Below are 16135 nucleotides of genomic sequence, written 5' to 3'. Positions count from 1 at the left end.
AACGTCTGTTAATACTTTGATTGTACCACGTCCTTGCGCTGTTGTTTTTTGCTTCTTGTTCTGCTTCTTTCTTCGTTTTTTTATTAATTACATATATATATATATATATATATATATATATATATATATATATATAAATTTAATAAATGGAGTAATACGCATATGTTAAATGAATTCTTTTATTTCCGACATATGTTTCGAAGATTACAAATGGTTCCTTCCAAAGGAATAAGTGATGTTGATAAAGATGTAATCTTCTCTTCAGGGAAATACATAGGATCCAACTTATATATATATATATATATATATATATATATATATATATATATATATATATATATATATATATATATATATGGAGAGAGAGAGAGGAGATGTACGTATTTTTATATATCTGTATGCATGTATATATGCTTGTTTGTATGTATGCCTACACACACACACACACACACACACACACACACACACACACAGTATTAACAGATGCTCAGGGAAGTTAAAAAAGATGGTTTTACGTTTCGAGCAAAGCTCTTCTTCAGAAACAGGAGACAGAGGAAAGTCCAAGAGAAAAAGGAAGATGGAGGGGGGAAAAATCGCCAACAATCCACATGGAGTTACATTTTGAACTGACCGGAAGGGAATGGATGAAGAAAAAGTTCTTTCTAAGACAGGAGAGTATAAGAGAAGAAAGTATATGTGTGGGTATGTGCGCGCGCGCGTGTAATAGATAGATAGATAGATAGATAGATAGATAGATAGATAGATAGATAGATAGATGGATGGATAGATACATAGATAGACGGACGGACGGATGGACGGACGGACGGACGGACGGACGGACGGACGGACGAACAGACAGACAGACAGACAGACAGACAGACAGACAGATAGACAGACAGATAGATAGATAGATAGATAGATAGATAGATAGATAGATAGATACATACATACATAGATAGATAAATAGATAAGTAGATAGATATGCAGCAAGAACACCAATTAACGGGCCAAACACCAACTAAGGGCCTAAGAAGCGAATCCGAACCACTGTATTTTCATGTTAAAAATAATAACAGAAACAGGATGCTGTCAAAGTTTGACGTCAGCAAAATTCTGATCGCTCAAATCAATAGAACCAGCAGATGTTTAACTCGTAAAATCCCGGTGTTATAAACAAGCATTTGGGGCGGAGACAAACAACATATTGAATTGTCATTAATAATTTTGTCCTTGGTGCCCTTTTCCTTGAAAAACATGTAGGCGTTGCTGTTTGAATAAGTGCAGGCGTGGCTGTGTGGTAAGAAGTTTGCTTCCCAACCACATTATTCCTGGTTCAGTCCCACTACGTGGCACCTTAAGGAAATGTTTTCTACTATAACCTCGGTCCGACCAAACCCTTGTGATTGGATTTGGTCGACAGAAGTTGAAAAGAAACTTGTCGTGTGTATATATATATATATATATATATATATATATATATATACACACACACACAAAATATGGGGGTTTAGTTCACAGGTGATCTAAACGACTAGGTACGCTAGGTAAGAGCTGTAACGGATTACTAGGACTCGAAGCTTATAGCCGAGACGGTAGTGATGGAGCCTTTGTAGACTTCCAATATACCGAATATATAATTGTTGAAGAGGATAACAAACGTTAACGCAAGGCAAACATCTCAAGTCGTATACATTATTATTTTTTGGAAAAAATTCAAAGTCTTACGGTTGTTTCTGGATATCCCAGAGTATGGGATACTCCGTCATCGGGTACAAATAGGGAAAATGAGAAGGGTATAGATTAATGAAATGACGACATAGAGGACAGGAGTAAAGGAATAAGGAAATAAAGAAAGAGAAGAAAAAAGAAGCATAAAAGTTCACAGCTCAACTTTCTGATCTTGTAGAAATAAGTCCATAAGTCCTTAGGTGCAATCCTGCGTAAGGACTTATGGACTTATTTCTACAAGATCGGAAAGTTGAATTGTGAACTTTTATGCTTCTTTTTTCTTCTCTTTCTTCATCTCCTTATTCCTTATTCTAGTGAAGTTGAACATCTTATCTGGCCACCACAGTCCCCAGATTTCAATATTATTGAACATTTATGGTGCATTTTAGAAAAACAAGGAGTCGATATCCTGCACCATCATCACTACAAGAACTGGAGACTGTTTTAGCTGAAGAATGGACAGAAATTCCTTTGTACGAGTCTATAACTCGTAGAATACAAGCTGTAATTACTGCCAAAGGCGGTTCTACCCCATATTAAAATAAATTTGTTTGAAATTTTAAGGTGTTTCCATTATTTTGTCTAACCCCTGTACATACAGGGGTCTTCTACACAGTTCTTAGTTTAGCAAATTCCATTCAATCCGAGATTATTTCTTCATTTAACAATAGCTTATATCACCCCATCAGCAATTTCTATTTAAACGTCTTCTATTTCATTTTGCTTGAATTACTGACACAAAACTGAACTATATATTAGATAAGATAAGATTAGACCACCTTTATTTTACTGCTTGAAAATCTTTGAAAGTGAAACGAGTGCACACCTGTTGTAGTCATTCATCATTTTACCAAAATAATCTTTTCTACTCCAGGCACAAGGCCAGAAATTTTGGTGGGGAGGGGGATAGTCGATTAGATGACCCCAGTACGCAACTGGTACTTAATTTATAGACTGCGAAAGGATGAAAGGCAAAGTCGACCTCGGCGGAATTTTTAACTCAGAACGCAATGGCAGACGAAATACCGCTAAGCATTTCGCCCGGCGTGCTAACGTTTCTGGCAGCTCGCCGCCTTATTCTGCCAAAATAATCATCCAGCTGATGATTGTGCAGAGTACAACTGGGTAGAGTACAATGTGTGTGTGTGTATATAATTATGTATGTGTGTGTGTATACATGTGTGTGTATATATAATTATATATGTATGTATGCGTGTGTATGTGTGTGTATGTGTGTGTATATATACATGTGTTTGTGTGTATGTGTATATATGTATGTGTGTATATATATATATATATATATATATATATATATATATATATATATATATATATATATCGCAAGATAGATAGATAGATATTACTACATTATATAACTCTATGTATGCGTATATGTATATATATGTGTATATGTATGTGTGCATGTATGTATATATATATATATATATATATATATATATATATATATGGAGAGGGAGAGAGAGAGAGAGAGAAAATGAAAGATAGAGAGAGAGAGAGAAAGAGAGAGAGAGAGAGAGAGAAAGAAAGAGAGAGAAAGAGAGAAAGAGAGAGAGAAAGAGAGAGAGACACTCACATACATACATATGCGTGTATGTGTGTCCGTCCATGTATGTCCGTCCCTCCGTGTGTGTGTGTGTGTGTGTGTGTGTGTGTGTGTGTGTGTGTGTGTGTGTTTGTTTTTCTTCACTCTCCTGTCAAATCTGTCTCAGCTACGACGTACGAGGATGAAATTTTTATTTTTACTATTTTTTTTTCTATTAAAGGGAAAACACGAGATAAAAGCAAACCGACATCGAAACCTGTTTCCGATGTTTTCGTTTCATTCTGTTCTGTTCAATATTAAAACCGGACAATAGGATTCCTAATGAGGCTGTGATTCATAACAATGATTTATTAGAAAATTCCAATAGAACGTACAATATCAACAGACTCTTATCTAAATGAGGGAAGAAAACAGACAGCGTTACCACCAACCCAAGGGAGGACGATCAATTCACAGCACACGTTCGTGTTTTAATAGTAACAAGTTGAAAATCAGTTGGAGAAAAAAAAATAACATAAAGAAAAGGAAATAAAAAAAAAACGTTTTATGGCAAAAGCCAAAATCAATATTTCTTATATTGCTGCTAACGAGTGTATCCATTGCAGTTCAGCAGTGTAGTAGTGGCACTCACCTTGTACTGTTGTGTCTAAACATCATCTACATATGTCTATTGCCTCCGGCCTCGGGCCGGTTACAGACTAGGGAGACTACAGGGAAAGGAGCACCATGTTCCCATCGAGGGCTCCTGTTCCAGTCAACCCACAGTCGATATGTTAAACTTCCCCAGTCGTTACAACACCGACTGGATGTCGACACTCTCAGATCAAACATCGCTAGCACACTTAACCGTGCCAGGCACACACAACACGATGGCTCATTACGGCGGAGACATGGCAGAGTGTCAACACTGGTTGTTATATTCACAACTACAGGCAGGCATACGTTTCTTAGATATTCGTTGTCGACATTATCGTAACGGGTTGCCAATACACCACGGAATTAAATACCAACATGCTGATTTTCCCATGGTTCTGCGAGAGATCGTTCGCTTTTTAATAGACTACCCGACAGAGATAATCATTATGCGTATTAAGAAGGAATTTCAGTCGGCTGAAAATAGCCGACCCTTTGAAGAAACGTTCCAGGCGTCTATCCAACAGTACATCAGGGACGGTCGAATTTGGAGTTGCTTCTCTTCTATACCCATTCTTGGAGACATCCGTGGCAAAATTGTTATCTTGCAAGATTTCCGGGGATCCGCGTACGGACTGGATTACAATGGTGACATGTTCTCAATTGAGGACCACTGGAAGGTGCCTACAATTCTGGACTTACACATAGGACACAAATGGCAGCATGTCAAACGTAAACTCGACGCTTCCGGTGAGGACGAGGGAAGTTCCGGTAAGTTGGATTTTACTAATGCCTTTACTAACTACTACAGAGTACCTACTGTGTGGTACCGTACCCATTGTACTCTAAAGTGCATATTTCCAGTTATCAACAATTCAGCGCCAACAATAATTACGATTGGTGTTGTACCTATCGTACTGTTCCCTATGTCAGGCCCCTAATAAACCTGTTAAAAGACCCGATATGAAATGTAGCTCCCCTCTTCACCATCACCACCACCACCACCACCACCACCCATTTCAATCTGCTTATTAAGTATTATAGTAATCACTGCTAAGTACATAGGATTTATGCATGCGTAACAGGTTTGTAATTGCACATGTAATATATAGGAAGTAGTTACAAGTGATGGAACAGAATAAAAGTGCTAGAACGATGTGTGTGTGTGTGTGTGTGCGTATGTATGTATGTATGTGTGTGCTATATACTTGTATGTATGCATATGTATGCGTGTGTGTGTCTATATAAATACAGGTGTGTATGTATATATGTATGTATATTCTTGTATGTATGCATATATATGTAACTATGTATGTATGTGCATATGTATATATGTGCATGCATGTATTTATACATATGCGTGTGTATGTGTATACATGTGTATATATATATATATATATTTATTTATGTATGTATGTATACATATATGCATATATTTGATATATATAAATACACACACACACACACACATACTTAAGTATGAACGTGTATCTTTATGCATACATATAAGCAACACGTGTGTGTGTGTGTGTGTGTGTGTGTGTGTGCGTGATCATTTATTCACAGAACGCTAACTCCATCGTTTCTACCTGAGGAAGATAGGCTACCTCGAAATCGTAAACCCATGCTAAACCAGCCGACAAATGCCAACTCCGTCGAATCTGGCCTGTCCAATATATAGCGTACAGTATAGCTCCAACACAATATCCATGCAACAGTACTGTAATCACAGAAGCAACAACATGCTTATACGGGTACAACACCAATTTTCCGAACATTAATGGTTCGGCACCTCTTATAGTCCACGCTAATTTACACTTATGTAACAGGCACCTGTATTTCATTTAATTGTCCAAGCAAATTTAAATTTAATGTTTGTTTAATTCGGGGTGTGTTGGCCAAGGTGACCACCGCTGGTTTGGAAAAATTACCAAGCTAGAAAGCTTTGGAACCAACCCCAGGAAAATACTTAGATTATAATATAGTAACTGCAATATAGCAATTTAAGGTGGTGTTGTTGTTTAACCCTAGGTCGGCCTTGAAAGGGAACATATCTTATAACCATAAGCGTTCCAGCCGCTGTCATCTTTTCCATTCTTTTATTCTTTTACTCATTTGACTGCGGCCATGCTGGAGCAACGCCTTGAAGGGTTTTGGTAAAACAAATCGACCCGCATGACTTATTTCTTAAGCCTAGCCTATCGTTCTCTTCCGCCGAACCGTTAAGTTACGAGGACGTAAACACACTAGCACCGGTTGTCAAACGGTAATGGAGGACAATCACACACACACACACGCACGCACGCACACACACACACACACACACACACACACACACACACACACACACACACATATATATATATATATATATATATATATATATATATATAAATGGCAGTGCCCCAGCATGGCCACAGCTCGTGAGCTGAAACGAGATAAAATGAAAAAAATGAAATATATATATACGACGGGCTTCTTTCATTTTCCTTTTACCAATTCCACTCACAAGACTTTGGTCGGTCTGTATGTATAAAAAGATACAGACACACATACTTGTTTCTACCAGCCTTTTTTAACCGTTTAAAAACAAAATCACCCTCGGTCCTATATGATAACTTGGGTCTCCCGTAAGCTTTAACGTTCTGAAAACCTAATACTTGACTATGCCGTGGAGGCGCGTGGCTTAGTGGTCAAGGGTGTTGGACTCGTGGTTGTAAGACAGTGATTTAGATTCTTGGACCGGGTGATACGTTGTGGTCTTAAGCAAAACACTTCATTTCATGTTACTCCAGTTCACTCAGCGGGTAGAATTAAATAATCCTGCGACGGACTGGCAGTCCACCCGGGGTAGAATATATGCACCACAGAAACTGGGAAACTCCGTTGCTTATATGTATGCATAAAGACTCGATATCCGGCAGCATGTTGTGTTCTTGAGCAAGACACTTTATTTCACTTTGCTCCAGTCCACTCAACTGACAAAAATGAGCTGTACATCTAATTCAGAAAGGCTAGTTTTGTCACATTACGTGTCACGCTGAATTGAATCTCCCTGCGAACTGCGTTAAGGGCTACGCGTGTCTGAGGAGTGCCCAGCCACATTCACGTTAATTTAACGAGCTGACTGTTCCGTTGATCGGATCGATTGGAAGCCTCATCGTCGAAACTGACGGTGTTGAGGTGGGTTGCTGTATACCACGATCAACACTTTTATTAGGTCGGCATTGTTGCTGTAAAAGCTGTATTGCCCCAGAGCATGGAGTGGTGTCTGCAAACTCAAATACTGCTCCGACAGGTACATACTGTAGTTGTCATTGGTCATTGGGTGTTTGTTCCGGCTCTCTGCGCTGAGTTCAAATCCTGCGGAAGTCAATTTTGCCTTCATTCTCTCTGGGTCGATAAATAAAGTATCAGACCTGAAATAAATGTGGATTCTACTCTTTCCTTCTTCCTCCACGTCTTTCTCTCTCTCTCTCTCTCTCTCTCTCTCTCTCTCTCTCTCTCTCTCTCTCTCTCTCTCTTTCTCTCTCTCTTTCTCTCTCTCTCTCTCCCCCCCCTCTCTCTCTCTCTCTCTCTCTCTCTCTCTCTCTCTCTCTCTCTCTCTCTCTCTCTGTGAATCAGCTACGTAAGAAAGCATTCACTGTGTTCGTTTTTACCAGAAGTGGAGAAGAGTTGGGCGAAGTGTCAGCAAATGATGTTCTGTTGGGACTGTCCTCAGTAGGACCGATGTGCAATGCAGCATGAAACAGCAATAAAGGATAAAAGAGGGGGAAAAAAACATATCTTTCACGCTTGCGGAACTTCAAGTGTGCTGTTACAACTGTCTGCCTGGAGCCCAGAGGATCACAAGCTTAACCGGGTTTTCGAGGCTTTCAGACGCCAGAGAGTATAATTCTCCATTTCCGCCACTGAACGGATGCCAGTCCGTCGCAGAGTTAAACCTCGTCCTAGCTGCAGCAGGTGCTCATTTTCAGGTGAGTGAACTGCAGCAACATGAGAGGAAGTGTCTTGCTCAAAGACACAATGTGCTGCCAGGTTTGCGAATCGAACTTTTGATCTAACGATCGTGAGCCCAACATGTCGTTTTGTAAAGAAACCTGCTCAATGAGTAAGTAAAATAAATAAATAAATAAATAAATACTTTAATTTAAAGTAGACGCATTTAGCTCCCTTCTCAAATCTGTTATAATCCCATACTAAAAGTACAGTCGGCATTTCTCCGCCATATAACATTATCTTGTAAACGTATTATTTTATTATCATCATCATCATCATCATCATCATCATCATCATCATCATCATCATCATCATCATCGTCATCATCATTATTATTATTATTATTATTATTATTATTATTATTATTATTATTATTATTAAGATATGGTTGACCAAATTTTCAGTTGTTTTACTAGAAGGAATAATGGATGATATCTATTGAATATCAAATCGTTACATCTCACTTTATATATATAAGACAACCGGCGAATGAATTTATCTCTGTACTTAGCATAATTTATAGTTGTAATCGGATTTAAAAACTAGGACATTTTCTAATATTATCTGAGCCTCAATGAGACGAGTGGCTGATTGGTTGAATTATTAGAAGCGGACAAATTGTCTTGAAGCATTTAGTCACAGCGCTTTACGTTCTTAGTGTAAGTCCTGTCGAGGTCAGCTTTGCCTTTGAGGCTGAGGATTGGCAGACTCGCTAGAGCGTCGAACAAAAATACCAACTTAGCCTTTTATCATATTGGATAGGATAAAAGGATAACGACCATTCCCGAGTCTCATAGGGTCTCATAGACTCATAGGGCGGATTTTCTGGTTTCCGTGGCGAATATATTCGCCACTGGGTTGGACGCCAGTCCGTCGCAGGATTGGTCATTTTTGTCAGCTGAATGGATCGGAGCAACATGAAATGTAGTATTTTGCTCAAGAACACAACGCGTCGCCCGGTCCAGGAATCGAAACCACAATCTTATGATCATGAATCTAACGCCCTGTCCACTAAGCCACGCGCCTCCAACATCATACTGGAATCGATAAAAATAAAGTACCAGTCAAATACTAGGGCCGGTATAATCGATGCCCTCCCACCTCTTAAATTGCTGGCTAAATTACAAAACAATTCTTTTGCAGCATCGTTAGAGCATCGGAGAAAATGCTTTGTAGTGTTTCTTCTGATTCTATGTGCAGTGTTCAAATCCTTGACATCGAATGGCTATGGGGGTCCAGAAGAGTAAAAGAGGAATCAAAGGGGTTCATAGGAACAAAAAATATATATACGACTGGGTGCCACTGCTTTTGGTAGAGTTGGGAGGGCCGAGAGGGCATCTACGAGGTCTGATTAATAAGTATCCGGACTGTTGCCATTGTAACGAAGCTAAAGTACGTAGAGTGAAGCCTCTCGACACAAATTGATCTTGAATTCTGCTGTGCTTGCGCACTGAGTTTTAACGTATTTGCTCACTTTTGCTGTTTACAGCGGTGCTTCGAAGGAACGTGTGTAGTGTGTGATCGTCACATTGACCATGACAATGAAAGTTGTCATGGCAATACCTGCAAAGCAGCCTACGCAAAGCGGCCTACGCAAAGCTGCAGAAAGTGTATGGAGAGGAGTGTATGAGCCGCACACAAGCGTACGAGTGGTTCAGATATTTCCAAGATGGCCGAAAAAATGGCGATATTGACAAACGTTCTGGGGGACCTGCAACCAGCAGAACTGAGAAAAACATCGCAGATATGAGGGGAAATCGTCGAATCATCATCTGTGAGTTATCAGAGGATGTGCAGATTAGTTATGGTTCAGTTCGCTCTATTATCACTGAATATTTGGGTATGAGATGCGTATCTGCCAAGCTTGTGCCAAAACTGCTTTCGGCTGACCAAAAAGACTCAGGTTTCAGTTGCACAAGATCGTGTTGATTGTGTCGAGAACGCTGAAAACTTTTTGAAAACTTTGCATAGACCTCTGAGCAAGTATCGCCAAGCTTTTGGCAAAATTTGATGCAGATTCTCTGCTCAATTTTCTCTATCATTATCAATGCGACGATCACACGCTACACACCTACCTTCCAAGCACTGCTGTAAACAGCGGAACTGAGCTAGAACGTTAAAACTTAGTGCGCATGTGCAACAGAGTTCAAGATCAACGTATATCAAGCAACTTTACTCTGCGTGCTTTAACTTCTTTACTATGCCAACAGTCCGGATACTTATTGATCAGGCCACGTACGTCTGTTCGCGGCTATTTTGGGAATAGCAAAAGGCATGGAACAAACTGCGAGTGAGTATAACGGTTAAACGCAGAAGGGGAGCGTGTGGGTGGAGGTGGAGCTGAGAGAATGGTCAGCTGCAAGTTAACAATTATTCCCTTGCTTCAGTAGGATCTCTTGAATATTTTGGTGTGCGACCAATTAAGGCACTTGGTGTTGAATTGGTAGTTTTTTTTTTTTGCTTCGTTTTCATTCTTCCTATTTTTCCTCTTCTTTTTTCTTTCCGTTTTCTTTTTCTTTCTTCGCTTATGTTTGTGTTTTGCTTGGATTTGGATTTGGATTTTAATGTGAGTTTTGTATTATATATTTATCGAATTCTATTAAATGTTAGTTGAAAATATTCTTAATAAATTTCCCTTTTATGAATTCTATTGTGTTGCAAGCCAACGAAGGAGCTTCTATCAGGTCGCTAGAAATAGCAACCAAATCTCTTTCAAATCACACCTTACCATTTTATATTTACATATAAAAGACACATACATAATATAGTCCAGGATACACAATAGCTGAAAAAAAAAAGCTGGGACGGTCATGGTTGGAATACCTTTGATATTAGATTTAATCGAACAAGGCTGCTGGCGTTAGACAATAACAACTATCACGATTATTTCTTTCATTCTAGAATATTCTCGTTCTTGGAATGATGCCCACAAATAATGTATCCACCATGTACAGCTATTTTTCACATATACAACATAGTTTTCATGCTATGCGCCTGAATCTTAATTGCAATTTATATTGATGGTGGACAATCACTCTGGGTTTCCGCGAAAATCTCTTTTAATGTGTTTTTACAGCGTGTAGCTAACTTTTATGTTTTGGTCAGTTGTCCTTTTGTGTGTGAAAAAATCTATATATTATTTCTTTTTTATTTTGGCCTTCTGGGTCTATTGTATTGTTGTTTTTTGAACTATAGACTTCTAGGTCTGCTGCATCTTTCTCGTTCAATTCCTCTTTGTTTTCCTTCTTTTAATCTCTACTAACGTTTATGAGATATCTCTAATTCACATTTTCATCTGTGCACATTATTAACGAAAGTTCCCCATAAGAATATACAGGATGATCCATAAATAGTTTTTACCGCTTTACATATACAGTGGGGTACCCATATACAAACGGTTCTCTAAACGAATAAATTGAATGACGAATTGTTTTTCTAATGAAAATTAAACTCGCATAAGGAGCTGAAATTTGGCCAACGAACAACGAACAGACTATGCCCATGTATAAGGTTTACTAACGCATCCATTCGCTAAGCGAGTTGAAATTTGAACAACAAACAAACCATAAGCAGACTACGGCACATAGAAGTACTGGGATAGAATATACGAACGGAACGCTGTATAAACATATTTATATATTCGTGAGTAGTCTACTCGTCGTTTGTTGTTCAAATTTCAGCTCATTGGTTGAATATAATTTTCTTCAGAAAGACTGTTCGCTATATAAGTGCTGGAAGAGCGTGTAGAAACGGTTCGCTAAAGTCCGCATACGCATTTCAAGTAGCTTGCATATTCTAATATTCTATATAGAAAATAAAAATAGTTCTCATATTTTTTGCTAAAAGCATAATTATGATTGACAGAAGCATGGCAAAGGGGAAAATATACAAGCACACACACACACACACACATGTATATATATTTATCTGTTTGTTATCGTTAGATGGTAGAGGCGCGTCGCATAGTGGTTAGACTGTTGGCCTCATGATCGTAAGATTGTGGTTTCGATTCTTGGACTGAGGGAAACACGTTGTGTTCTTGAGCAAACCACTTCAGTTCACGTTGCTCCAGTCCACTCAGCTGGCAAAAATGAACAATCCTGCGACGGACCGGCGCCAAGGAAACCGCGAAACCGTCACTTCACGTGAAATGTAGTGTTATGCCCAACACCACAACACACCGCCCGCTCCGAGAAGTGAAACGACGTTCGGTAGTGCAATATCTCAAACACTAAACCACGCGCCTTCCCATCTTCCCATCTTCTCACCACAGCATAAATATATAACAGCAATAAAATAATTAACAGTAACAACAATTATGAACAATGTTGATGTATTTAGGACCACTCGTATTTTGTTTTTTATTTGCAGTTATCTATATAACCTACACCAGTGGAACCAGCTTCTGGGCTTGGCCTAAGGCCGTAGCTAATCGTCTCAACCCTCGACTCCAGGAATACTTACAAGGAAAGAAACCCAAGAAACGGTTTGGTATTATTTGTATGGATTTTCCAACAATCACTCTGATCGAAAGTATTATACGCTGTAACTTTCAATCGGAATTGAACTCACAACCCACTTGTACGAAATGAATTCATCGCATACAGAGAGGAACTCCTCAGTAACTTCGTTACGAACTGAGAAGTGATTTAAAGAGTGACAAGCCTTTAGATGTGAATAGTCTGTAGGTGTAGATGAGACATAGTTAAGATCCATCCTCTAATATGGTCTACTGACATTCATAGAGCTGTGTGTGCGTATATTTGTGTGTTTGTGTGTGTGTGTATGCGTGTGTATATCTATTTATACACACACACACACATATGCATGTATATATAAAAGCTTAGCGACCCTTTGTCCATTTTTACGCACTGGGTTCAAATTCCGGTGAGGTCAACTCTACTTTTGCATCCTTTCGGGGTTGACAGTGGTAAGAGATTCTCAAGAGAGCTGAACAACAGAAGGTCTTCGGAGGAGAATCCACTCCCCCCACCCCCACTCAGGCAAGCGTTGCGGCCCTTAACTTCTTACGGGTCGTATACAGGTCATGACTCCTGGGTTCCATTCTGCTGACATTTTGGATATCGGACACCTGTGCATTTAAACCGCCTGAAAATTTCAACTCATTTCCGTTGACTCAGCTTTCAAACTTATACTTAAAAAAAAAGTACCAGTTACGCACTGGGGTTGATATAATCGACTATACCCCTCCTCCAAATTTCAGGCTTTGTGCCTATAGTAGAAAGGATTACTGGAAGTGTTTAAAGCTGCAAGCTGGCAGAATCATTAGCATGCCGAGCGAAATGCTTAGCGGCATTTCGTCCGTCTTTACGTTCTGAGTTCAAATTCTGCCGAGGTCGACCTTGCCTTTCATCCTTCCGGAGTCGATAAAATAAGTAGCAGTTGAGTACGAGGGATGATGTAATCGATTAGCCCTCTTCTCCCCACCAAAAAAATTTCAGGCTTGTGCCTAGAGTAGAAAGGATTATTGGAAGTGTTTAAAGCGGTAAGCTGGCAGAATTGTTTGTGATTCTCGAACAAAGTGTTTAGAAGCATTTCTTCTTGCATTTTACGTTTCCTGTTCAATTGCCGTCGAGATCGATTTTGCTGTTAATCTTGCCCGAGATCGATAAAATAAAAAAGTACCAGTCTAAAGCTGATGTAAATGTGATCGACTAATTCTCTCCCCCACTAAAATTGCTAGCCTTGTGACAACATTTTAAACAAATGTGGCCGTGTGGTAAGAAGCTTGCTTCCCAATCACACGGTTCTAGGTTCAGTCCCACTGCACGACACCTTGATAAGATAGCTCTCAGGGGGTCCAAAAACACGATAAGGTTGGGAACCCCTGTTATTAGAACATCAAGAGATAGTCTCGTTTAAGATGGAAACAGCACAAAACGTGGGAATGTTGAACATCTCGTGATGGCAATGATTATTGTTAAGTGAAGACATAAAAAAAAACTGGAGATTTTACCTAGAAAAATTCCTATAAATAAGTAAAATTTTGTTGTCAGATTTTGGCACAAGGCCAGTCAGTCGCGGGGGATGGGCTAAGTTTGTTAGATCGATCCCAGTGTTCAACTGGTACTTATCGATCTTGGAAGGATAAATCTGAACTCAGAAAGTAATGAAGGACGAAATACCGCTCAGCATTCAGCCCGGCGTTCTAACTATTCTGCTCGTTCATCGTCAAATATAAATAAAATAAAATATTGGTTTCACATTTTGGCACAAAGCCAGCAATTTGCGGGAAGGGGAAATTCGATCGCATCGCTCCCAGTGCTCAAACGATACTTATTTTATCAACCCCGATGGCTGAAAGGAAAAAGTTGACCTCGGCAAAATTTGAACTCATGTAATGACAGACATATTGCTGCGAAGCTGTTTGCCCGGTGCGTTAACGATTCTGCTAGCTCGCCGCCTTATGAATAAAGACATTAAATGACTGGAAATGACATACATTTTAAATGAAACATTAATTTGTAGTTTGTTGTTCTGATTTTATTTTTACATTAACATTGATATTATTATCTATTATAATTTAACCCTTGGTCAGTCTTTATTCGGCGATCCTAAGATCAAAGACGTTCAACCCGTGACTATTTACATATCAAGGACTATATTGTCCAATGAGACCTTTAAAGACTCTACTTCTTTAGGCCTTGGAGGAGATTTTTCTGCTATTTCTCGCAGGCCATCGACCACTGTTGAAGCTCCTTTATTGGATCAGTTAGAATCTTATATAGTTTTTTACATAGGCACCACAGAGCCATTCTCTTGGAGGAAGAGATATAATTACCTGAACCAACCACAAAATACGACTGCTTTATATATATATATATATATATATATATATATATATATATGTAATATAATATAATATAATATAATATAATATATATATTATATGTATACACATATACATATACACACACATATACACACTCAAATATATATATATATATATATACATATATATATATATAAACTTATACACACACATACAGTGGAAGCTGCTTATTGTGAACGGTTTGACACTAATGAGATTAAGTAAATAAGAGCTTGGAACCCACTAATTTTGCTAATCGGTTGATAACATCCAAAGCAGCTTCTACTATATATATATATATATATATATCAGTCTTCTCCGGTGATACGAAAGTTGAAACATGACCGGTGTGTAAGGAAGTATTGAATAAAAGAAAATCTCTTTGTTTTTAATATTTGTTATTTTCTTTTCTTATTTGTGGATTTCTCTTACCCTATAATTAGGTGTGTCGAGGCGCAATGGCCCACTGGTTAGGGCAGTAGACTCGCGGTCATAGGATCGCGGTTTCGATTCCCAGACCGAGCGTTGTGAGTGTTTATTGAGCGAAAACACCTAAAGCTCCACGAGGCTCCGGCAGGGGATGGTGGCGAACCCTGCTGTACTCTTTCACCACAACTTTTCTCTCACTCTTACTTCCTGTTTCTGTTGTGCCTGTAATTCAAAGGGCCAGCCTTGTCACATTGTGTCACGCTGAATATCCCCGAGAACTACGTTAAGGGTACACGTGTCTGTGGAGTGCTCAGCCACTTGTACGTTAATTTCACGAGCAGGCTGTTCCGTTGATCGGATCAACTGGAACCCTCGTCGTCGTAAGCGACGGAGTGCCAATCAAGATCAAGATCATGATTACGTGTTTGTGCACGCCAGTGTGTGTGTGTGTGTGTGTGTGTGTGTGTGTGTGTGTGTGTGTGTGTGTGTGTGTGTGTGTCTATGAGCGTGTGTCAGCGTGTTGTCCCTACATAAGTGTTATAGGCTACCAAAGAATATGTCTGTAAATTCTTAACCAACATAGAATCAACACATACAACCATATTTAGGTGGTTTCTTTTTCTGTTTTTTTTCAAACAAAAACTTTTTTATAATTCTAATAATATTCGCCGAAGCTATTGGTTTCTTTTTTGCTGAACCGCTAAGTTGCGGGGACGTAAACAAAGCAACGTTGGTAGTCGAGCAGTGGGCGGAAGAAACACAAAGAACACACACACACACACACTCACTCACTCATATATATATACACACGCACATATATATACATATATGTATATATTTATATATATATATATGCACACACACATATATATATATACACACACTTATATATTTATATATATATATGTGTGTGTGTGTGTGTGTGTGTGTGTGTGTGTGTATGTGTGTGT

General features: G+C 39.0%; 1 protein-coding gene across 4 annotated transcripts in view; it reads left to right on the top strand.

Moving 5' to 3' along the window:
- The first annotated feature begins 3425 nt into the window (after positions 1-3425).
- The window catches only part of LOC106880803 (uncharacterized), an 18941-nt gene continuing 6231 nt past the window's right edge, over positions 3426-16135 (top strand). Inside the window, exons 1-2 of one of the 4 annotated variants that reach the window (XM_014930924.3) lie at positions 3428-4696; positions 12296-12410. In XM_014930924.3, coding sequence (XP_014786410.1) covers positions 4063-4696; positions 12296-12410 — 749 coding nt within the window. In that variant the 5' untranslated portion in view covers positions 3428-4062. Of the gene's footprint in view, positions 4697-12295; positions 15149-16135 lie in introns of those variants that run through there. The other 3 variants (XM_052974356.2, XM_014930923.3, XM_014930925.3) reach the window with 3 other exon arrangements.

This window comes from Octopus bimaculoides, chromosome 18, assembly GCF_046866305.1.
Source record: "Octopus bimaculoides isolate indiv1 chromosome 18, ASM4686630v1, whole genome shotgun sequence".
Lineage (NCBI taxonomy): Eukaryota > Metazoa > Mollusca > Cephalopoda > Octopoda > Octopodidae > Octopus > Octopus bimaculoides.
This window is presented reverse-complemented; position numbering and strand designations above follow the sequence as displayed.